Source organism: Crocodylus siamensis, chromosome 6 (genome assembly GCF_052110815.1).
Source record: "Crocodylus siamensis isolate JL-2025a chromosome 6, ASM5211081v1, whole genome shotgun sequence".
NCBI classification, from domain to species: Eukaryota; Metazoa; Chordata; order Crocodylia; family Crocodylidae; genus Crocodylus; species Crocodylus siamensis.
In genome coordinates this window covers 21,085,987-21,095,508 of record NC_143400.1, presented here as the reverse complement: position 1 = coordinate 21,095,508, position 9,522 = coordinate 21,085,987, and the positions used below count along the sequence as shown (strand labels likewise).

Genomic DNA, 9,522 nt, shown 5'->3' with positions numbered 1-9,522 from the left:
GAAACCCTACCCCGTCTCAGCAGTCCCCTTCTCAGAAGTGCCGGACCTTCAAACACCTGCAGGCGGGAACCTTGGCAAGTAGGTGCCGCAGCAGCACTGTGCTGGGTCCAAGCCCCCTTGCAGCCCACCCTCCCCCAGCCTCAGTCTCCAGCTTCCAGAGTCACTGGACCTGAATGGCATAGACACGTCCAAAAGCCCCTGCCCTGTGTCACAACGCGGTCACTGGCCTTAAACCACTGACCAAGTGTCCTGGATCTGACCCAGCCTTTCTCAGTTCCCAGCTCCCCTCAAACGTCCCCTCCTGGTCTAGCACATGCTCACGGGGCCTGTCTGAACTTTACCTACTCGGCAAAAGCAAGGAAAGCCTGGCTGCAATAGCTGTATAGAGCAAAAGCTGATAAAGGATTCAGAAGCCCCCAGGCCGCAGCCCTGGGGGTGCTGGAGTGAGAGCCGGGGCTGGGAGCACAGGCCCTCCTGCTCTCAACTCTGGATGGGCCCCCTCTGGGCTGTGGTCTTCACATTACTTATCCTCCTCTTCCAGGCCCGCTGCATCCTCTACTGCAACTGCGCTATCTGTCTCCTGAATAAAGTGCTCGATGGCCTGTGCCTTACTGGGGTCTGATTTCCTCAGCCATTGAATCAATTTGTTCAGCTTTTGGCAGCACCGCATCCTCTCTGGTGTGGCAATGGGGATAGCATAGCTGAGCTGCAGCTTTTCGGCTGCCTGCTGCAGCGACCGCCTCTTGTACATGAGGAACTTCCCATACGACAGGTACAGGGCCTGGCGGCACCGCTGGCTGAACCCCTGAGCCTCCCGCTCCAGCTCCAGGTATATCTGCTCCTCCCAGGATGGTTCTGTTGCTCCGTACAGCTCAGCCAGCTGCAGCTTAATGAACACAGAGCCTGGATCTCGAATGACTGCCTCCTTCATGGCACTGATGGCAGCTTGCAGCAGCTGCTCCTTCCTCTCTCCCCTAGCCTCGTACCACTGCTTTGTTAAGCTTCTGCCCAAGGACTGGTGGACAAGGTGGTAATCGGGGGACTCACGGACAGCCTGTTGCAGCAGCCTGGTGGATCTCTCTAGGTTGTAATGCTGGAGGAGCTTGGCTGCAATCCGGAGGACCTCGGGGTCATGGCAGCTTTCCACTGCAGCTGTGATCAGCACCTCCACCCTCTCCCGCTGCTCCTTGTGGTCAAGCAGGCTTGCTAGAAAAACCTTGGCCTTGCGGTTCTCTGGCTGCTGCTGCACAACCTCCTTCAGCTGCCTCATCGCTTCCCTCTTCACCCCAGGATCTGAGGAGTGGGTCGAAGCAGCATAAAGGGCGAAGGCCAGCCCAGCACGGAGCTCCTTGCTGCCTGGGTCCAGTGCCAGGGCCTCCTCGAAGCACTGCCTGGCCCGCTCCCCGTGGCGAAGTCCGACGGCCAGGAGAGACCAGCCTTTCTGGGCAGAGATCTCAGTGGCCAGAGCCATGCTCACAGGGGCTAGGGGGGCTGCCTGGGTGCGCTCCAGGTAGAGCGTGGCCTCGTCAAGGAAGCCCAGGTGGAAGTGCACCCAGGCATAGTTGCCATAGATCAGCAGGGCCCGTCCAGGGGACCCATCTGGGAAATCCTGTCTCAGCTGCTCCTCAGCATCCCGGAGGCTCTGCAGGGCATCTGCATACCGGCCCAGCCGCTGGCAGAGGAACGCCCGCAGGGCCAGGAGCGTGGCCTGGTTGTGGTGGGGCATGTGCTGGATCTCCACGGCCAGGCACTGCAGGACGTGCTCTGGTTCAAGCTGGCTGGGGGCATCCAGGTCCCAGGTGAAGTGGCACTGCAGCGCCTGCAGCCTGTCCCGCAGCTGCCCGTCACTGCAGAGAGAGCAAAGAGCAACACCGTTGGCACAGGCACCACCACACTGTGGCCCCAGGGGCCCAGCCCCCACGATGGCCAGGAGCAGGTGGAGAGAGCCAGGGCAGCAACACTAGCTGAGAGGCTGCCCTGCGGTCCAGCCCTTCTGCTCCTCCCCTCCCCTTTCCCAACGTGGGGCATGGAGCCCAGGCGCCCCAGGTCCCACCCGCCCACCTTTGCCCTCCAGTGCCCATTCTGGCCTGTACGTTCGAATGCCGGCTTGACAGTCCCAGGGCCCCCTTGGACCTGGGTCTGCGCATCCCCCATGGGCTCCATCCCAGCTCTGGGGGAGGCTCCTGCTGCTCTAATCCCCCACAGCTGCTCCAGTCCGGTGTGGAGTGTCCCAGTCCCCCCTGGTCCCCAGCAGGCAGCCAGTTTCCCACAATTTCCAAGCACCAACCTTGTCATGTTGGTGCTTGGCTGGTGCCCAGCCAGTGCCAGTCTCTGCTCTTGGGTTTCCCTCCGGACCCAGGACGTCCTGCCCTGGATCTAGAGGCTGTGAGAGCTAGAGGGTGGTGTCACAGAGGAGATTCAATCCCGCAGAGTCTGAATGCATGGCTTAATATATGCTAGCAAGGAGGCGCCTCCCTACCACAGAAACCCTGTGTCATGGCTCAGGACAGAAATGAAACCAAGAGCAAACAGAGAGTGCAGAGTTCAGAGTGCTGCTACAGTCAGAGACCTGGCCTCCTCCCTCACAGGGCAGGGGGCTGGCGGAGCAGTGCTCCAGGGTCTCTCCCACCACTGCGGGCTGGAAGAGGGTTCATGGATAGAGAAGGGCGTGTGGAGGCCTCTCCCTGTCTGACACCCCAGTGCCAGGGAAGCCAGCCCCGGGCCGGTATTGCTCCTCTGTCCAGCCCTTTGTCATGGGCGACTAGTCCTGCCTTAGTCGGGGGGGGGACACATGGCCCCCCAGTGACCAGTCAGCGACTGGGGGGGCTCCCCTCAGGCCAATTGCATTGACTGAGAGGGAGGTCCCTCCATGGCGGATCCCATTCCCTGGCAGGCGCTCCCACTCACCAGTCAGCGCTTGCGGAGGGGGCACCGGCGCTCCCATCTGCCCCCTCCCCCCCCATCCATTGCCTGAGCGGGGAGCATGGCCTGTCAGGGGTGCACTGGTGCTCTCAGGGGGTGCACATGCACCCCCATGCACCCCCTACACATCACCACTGCTCTGCATGGTAGCATCAGGGTCCAGGCCCCTTCCCAGGGCTCTGCAAGCCCTCACACAACCCTTGCCCAGACCTGGAGAAGCCCAATCCCTACACCTGGGTGCTCCAGGAGGCAGCATTTCCCCACTCACAAAGGGGTAGCCTGGGACCTGCAGGGTCTGGGGAGGGGAGGAGGGTCCCACAAGGCCAGTCACTGAGCCACTAGGCTCCACAGCAGCTGGAGACCTGCCTCCCCCTGCCCCTGCCCCTGCCCTGGCTACAGGCCTGGGCCCACTAGGCCCCTGCACAGGTGTGCAGGGCTGGGCACTGCCACTGGCCCTGTTCATGCCTTTTCCCTGTTCCCTGCCCTGCTCTGGGGGCTCCCAACGCGGTCTCTGGTCCCGGGGCTCGTGCTGCCTTGTGCACTTTGCTCCTCTCCCCGTAGGCCACACGGCAGCTCCGGGGCAGGCAGGGAGCTCCCTGGCCCCTGCTGCTGCTACCCATTCCTTCCACCTTATACCACCTCTCTGTGGCCTGTCCCAGGGTCCAGAGCTCCCAGGGCTGTGGGATATAGTCTGATACCAGGCCAGTGCTGACCACTGCCTCTGCCCGAGGCTCTCCTCAGCAACTTCGTGGGAGCCTGGCTGAGCCCCCAGCAAAGGGAGTTTTTGCTTGCAGTTGTTGAGGCAATTACCCATCCACCTGGCAACAGCTGCCTGCAGAGCACATGTCTGTGGTTTGCTCAAGGGCAGGTTGTGTGGGACCTCATTAGAAGCCGGAGCTCCACCATCCCCATCACCCCCCACTAATTCCACCTAGCACCCTATGGATTCTCGGGTGCAAGGACGTCACGGTGGTTGGGTATGCTTTGCACTAAACGCATCGTGCCTGCCCAGCACACGCTGGCTGCTTGTGACCAGCCTGTCCTGCAAGCCAGCTTCTTCATAAAGTGGTCCAGTAATGTCTCCAGGATCGAAGTCATGGCTTACATCTCCCCACTCCGTTTCTCCTGTCTTGTTCTGAAGAGGAGCGTGATGCTTCTGCTTTTCCAGTCCTCTGGTGCCTCACTTTTGTCTCATAACTCTTATTGCCCCAGGCTCTGAGCTCCTTTCTGCCAGTCCTTTCCCTCCAATGTTAACATCTCTGGGAGGCCCTGTCAGGCCAGGTGTCCTGTGGGTCTGATGGACCCACATAATTTTTAAATTTAACTCATTAATCCAACCCATAAGATAACAGACTTAACATTCAAAAACGTCCCGTCCTCCAAAATATACAGAACCATTAATCTGTCGACGGCGCTGGCACACACCACGCCAACGTCCTTGCGTTCCCTTCTCCTCCCGCCAGCTGCCGACTGTCCCACCGCGTTTCCCTCAGTGCCAAGCTCCCATGTTTCTTCAGCTCTGCACCATACTTCACCCGCCTCTCCCCCAGAACACTGCATAAAAGCTTCACTATCTGCTCATCTCTGCTTTTAACCTACACGTGGATGGGATTTGGGGAGTGCAGCAGGCTGGCCGGGCTGCAGGTCTGCCCTGGGGTAGGCGAAGCCCTCTTCACCCCCTGCTCTAGCCTCCAAGGCAGCCTCCTTCCACGGTGCTGGGACAGCGTCAGGTGTCCTGGCTCCAAGCCCTGCTTGCCCATGCCGCCGCCACCCCTGCAAGAGTGGGCACACCTGGTTTCCAACCGACCGCAGCAATACTTTCACTGTTTACTCCTGGTTTCGATTCTCGTCAGAGCCGTGACACAGCGGTTTCCCCTGGCGTGGGGGCACGGCTGGCTCCGAGTTCCTCCTCCATGCAATCCTCTGTGGAGCAGCAGCCAAGTTAACATCCCTTTCCAGTGTTTCTGCAAGCGCTCACACATCCAACCACTGCCCTCGCCCAGAGCTGGGGAAGTCCAGTTCCTACACCTGGGGGCTCCTGGGAGGCAGCATTTCCTGACACACAGATGGAGCAGCCAGGGGCCTGAAGGGTCTGCGGCAAGGGAGGAGGTTCCCACTAAGTCAGACTCACTGAAGACCCTGACAAGATCCACAACAATTGGGGAATTGTCTGCCCCTGCCCTGGCTCCAGGCCTGGGCCCACTAGGTCCCTGCACAGGTGTGCAGGGCTGGGCACTGCCACTGGCCCTATTCATGCCTTTTCCCTGTTCCCTGCCCTGCTCTGGGGGCTCCCAACGCGGTCTCTGGTCCCGGGGCTCGTGCTGCCTTGTGCACTTTGCTCTTCTCCCCGTAGGCCACGCAGCAGCTCTGGGGCAGGCAGGGAGCTCCCTGGTCCCAGCTGCTGCTGCTCCCCTTACACCACCTCTCCAAGCCCTGTCCTGGGGTCCAGAGCTCCCCAGGGCTGTGGGCTGTTGTGCGATACCAGGCCAGCTATCAGGACTGCCTCTGACCTGGTGTGCTCTGCCCATGGCTCCCTTCAGCTCCTTCCTGGGAAACTAGCTGGCCTTGGAGCCCGGCGGGTCCCCCAGAAAAGGGAGCTTTTGGTTGCAGCTATTGAGGCATGCACCTTGTAATAGCTGCCTGTAGAGCACGTGTCTTTGGTTCGCTCAAGGCAGGTTGCATGGGACCTCATTAGAAGTCTGCCCAGTGCACACTGGCTGCTTGCCACCGGCCTGCCCTCCTCCACCCGCCTGCAAGCCGGCTCAGTCCCACCACCCACTGCGATGGTGCTGCATTCACCCACTGTGGTGTGGCTTTCCATCCCCCAGCTTCTCTCAGCCAGACCCACTGGCCCCCCTCCTCACCAGCAGCAATGTTGGGACAAGGACCCAGGGGCAGAAGTGCAGCTGGTGGTAAGTTTTCCATTGTGGCAGGTGGGCTTGGGGATCTAGTAATAGGGGAAACCATGAAAGTATTGGCTAGGGTCCATTTGAACAAGTCAGGCTAAATGCCCTGCTTTTCTCCCAATTGCCCTCTGGTTGTGCGTTGCTTGACAGTGGCTGATGCATCCACACCGAGGCCTTCAGAAGGATGTTTAGCCCTGCCAAGTGCCTGGGTATTTTCACAGAAGGCTTGGGGACATATCGCTCAGGAGATCTGCTGGAAGCAGAGGTGAAGAAACTGAGTTTGAGAGTACGGGGCAAGCCCTGACATCTTCTTTCTTCCCCTGATGCACTTTTTGATGAGGGTCACCTGCTTGAACTTGGTTTTTGGAAAGGCAGAAGACTTGGAAGTGAACGTTTGGGACAGGGGCGTGGGTATATGGAAGTGTTTCAGTCATTTTTCACCATTTGATGCCTCTGTTATTTATTTATATTGGAATTAAAGTTTTATTCTTGTAACATTCTGTGTTTTCAGTCAACACGTGCTGTGCTTTATCTGTGTGGCATCGGTCTTGGGGCTGGTGCTAGCTGTTGGCATCACAAGTCTCCTTTGAGGGGGAGCACTGCTTTCATTTTGGTGGGGGGGTGCTTTTGGCAATGAGGGGCGTCCCATGGCGTTCATAACCACATGGAGGAGGGGATGTGACACCCACAGTTGCCACCCGAGCCTGAATTCAGGGTTCAGGCATTTAAGCATTTGTTTTGCCGCATGCCCACATACTTTTACCCCTGAAGGCATGTGATATAAAAAGGGGGTGTTGGGAGGCCCGGCAAAACTGGGAGTGGGATTTTAATCTTGCAGTTTGGCGCCTAGCTGTGGCAGCAATAATGAGACCTATCAAAAAATGGGGTGTGTGGCACCTAGCACACACCGTAGCCACCCGAGCCTGAATTTGGGGTTTGGGCATTGAAGTGTTTTGCTGAGCACCCACGTAGTTTTGACAGTGAGGTGATCTCTTGTGAGGTGAGGGGCTTGTAATGCGATTTTCCTGAATGCAGCTGTGCCCCTGGATGCCTGGCATAGTTCAAGCACCCTGATCTTCAACTTCCCAGCACACCCTAGCTCTCAGTACGTTCACACTTGAGACAACTAATGCAAAACTGTTTGTTTAAAGATTTATTTAATGTAATCAATGAACTTTAAAGAAGAGGTCAGCCAAAGAATGAGCCATGTCAGGCTCTGCAGGTACACCCGGTGTGCTAGGACACTCGTTACCCAGAATACCTGCAAATTACACTGCAAATGACCTGCAAGTACCTGGGACTTGTCCTGAGCCTCCTTGCCCACCAGGTGCCACTACATGTCATTTAGTGAGTTGCCATGTACAGGACAGATTTTTTTGATCATGGTGGAACAATTTGCCATGTTCAAGCTAAACGGCGTCAGGATGTAGTCCAGTTTTCCACAACGTGGGACAATTTGATACACCCAAACCTCATGCATGTGTATTGTCTAGCTTAATGGTGTCACCAATGGCGAATTTCACCACACGTACATGGGAAATTGTCACGTATACAAGCACCCGGTCTACTTATCTCTGCTTTTAACCTACACCCAGATCAGACTTTGGGGCTGCGGCAGGCTGGCGGTCTGCTCTGGGGTAGACAAGAGGACTCCTCAACTGGGCAGGACCCAGATGTCCTGGCCCCGAGCCCTGCTTATCCGAGCCACCAGCCCTGCAAGGCGGGGCCGGTCCCAATCGCAGCGGCACTCCCCTTTCCGCTCTCGCTCTTCGCTCTCCTTTTCGATTCTCACCAGAGCCGTGACAGAGCAGGGCTGGCTCTGAGCCCAGGCCCCTAGGACCTGGCAGCGTAGCCGAGGCTCCCATGCCCCTGCTCCAAGCCCACACCCCCACTGCAACCTGGGGGCTGGGAGAAGACACAGATCCCCTAGGCCCCTGCCCCATGGTGCGCCGGGGGGGGCGGGGGGGAAGGCAGCGTTTCCTATTGCATGTTGGGCTGCACAGTTAGAGCCTCCTTTCCATTTCAGCTCTTTGCAGGGAACGCAGGCAGGCAAACAGCGGGCGTGAAGGGTGTCTCGCCCCCTCAGCAGTTACCTTCTCTTTTACTGCCCCCCCTCCCGGAGTACTGGGTCTGGAGGACAAATAGAAAATGAGCCCCTCTCTCCACGGCCTCGCCAGCCTGCTCGCCCCCCGGCTCAGGCCAGGGCTACATGAGGGGCACGTGGGGCTGTGCGGAAGAAGCCCAAGGAAAAGGCTGGGGCCTTGGCGCTTGTTGTAGGAAAGCAGCTCTGGGCTGGAGGGACAGCCACCACTATGGTCCCCTGGCATCACTCTGTACCCACTGTGGATAATTCCCTTCTGGGTCTCCCCGGTCCCTGGCGGCTGGGTCTGCAGCAGCTCCTCACATACGTTGGTGGTTGGGGTCCCCTGTCACCTCTCCCTCCAGCAGCTTAAGCCATAAGCTAGGACCACTGCCTTCCCCCTGCTCTTTACCCCGGTAGGTTTCCTCAGCAGCTCCTAGCTCTGTAGCTGGCCCCTGCACAGCTGCTTGCTTAACTGCAGGCATTGGACGGGCTGGGCCTGGGGACCAGCTTGGGCTGTCTGTGCATGCAGGGTGACCCAGGGCATAACCAGGCTGGCAGGGACTGTACAGCAGTGCTCCAGGTGGGAGCAGGAGGCAACAGCAAGGAGGACCAAGGCTGCAGGCCTGGGTGCGCCTGAGACGCTGCTCCCCCCCCAGCTGCAGTCGTGCGAGGCCGCCCGGGCCTCCCCCCATCTCAGGACAGTGAGGCTGGCAGGCTGGAGGACCAGGGCTCCCGGGGTCTCTCCCATCAGGATTCATAGGTAGAGGCTCTCTGATACTCCAGTGCCAGGGAAGCCAGCCCCAGGCCTGCGTTGCTCCTTTGTGCAGCCCTCTGTGGGGCGACAGCCATGTCCAGATCCCCTCCGAAGCCTTCGGCAAGCCCTCGCGCATCCAGACACTACCCATGCCCAGACCTAGAGAAGCCTGTTCCCTATCCCTGGGGGCTCCCAGGAGGCAGCAACAGCTGGAGAGCTGCCCCTGCCCGCCCGGGCCCACCTGCCCCACACACACGTGCGAGGCTGGGCACTGCCACCGGTGCCACTCACGCCCGCTCCCTGCTCCCAGCCCTGCTCTGGGCGCTCCCACCACAGTGCCAGCAGTCTCCGGCCCCGTGCACTCCGCTCCTCCTCCCACGTGGCCCGCGAGCCGGCTTCTTCGCAACCCCGCCCCCCGGATCAGCCGCAGCTCACGTGCCCCCACCCCGCTTCTTTGGATTTCGCAGCAAATTCCCTTCGCGAACACCCCCGCCGGGCTGCCCGGGGGAAGGAGTAGCGAGGCCAGCGGCCGCAGGCAGCGAGTGTCGATGGAGGCGCCGGCGGGCGGAGGCGGGGGCAGAGCGGAGGGGGCCTCAGGCAGGCCGCCGCTCCCCGTATTGCGCCCGCGATTCGTCTGTACCCGGGAGGCGGCGGAGGACGCTCACGGGCTCGCCGCGACGCGTGCCCGACTTCACGCCTGAGTCGAACCAAGACTTAACATTCAAAACCACGGCCCGGCCTCCGCAACACGCGGAGCCGCCAGCCCGCGCCGCGCCCCCTCTCCTCCCGCCGGCTCGCTTCCGCCCCCACCGGGCCCGCCTCCGCTCTCATTGGCCCGGACATGGGCTCGGCGGCCT

At 59.9% G+C, this 9,522-nt stretch overlaps 1 protein-coding gene across 1 annotated transcript; it reads right to left on the bottom strand.

Annotated features, from left to right (window-relative positions):
• Positions 1-520: 520 nt before the first annotated feature.
• LOC149861548 (interferon-induced protein with tetratricopeptide repeats 2-like) lies at positions 521-9,496 on the bottom strand. The gene is made up of 3 exons (XM_090053767.1): positions 9,476-9,496; positions 8,997-9,299; positions 521-1,894 (listed from the first exon to the last, which is right to left on the bottom strand). The coding sequence occupies exons 1-3, from the start codon at positions 9,494-9,496 to the stop codon at positions 521-523; spliced, it is 1,698 nt and encodes a 565-aa protein (XP_089909893.1).
• Positions 9,497-9,522: the final 26 nt, after the last annotated feature.

What these genes read in the sequence shown, in the direction of transcription:
- LOC149861548 (XM_090053767.1), bottom strand. Translation starts at nt 9,496, where the DNA reads ATGAGAGCGGAGGCGGGCCCG. An exon ending in TGAGAGCGGAGGCGGGCCCG is followed by an intron (nt 9,300 to 9,475) that starts GTGGGGGCGGAA and finishes TCCCGGGTACAG; the next exon opens with ACGAATCGCGGGCGCAATAC. An exon ending in CGGAGACTGCTGGCACTGTG is followed by an intron (nt 1,895 to 8,996) that starts GTGGGAGCGCCC and finishes CTGGGGCCACAG; the next exon opens with TGTGGTGGTGCCTGTGCCAA.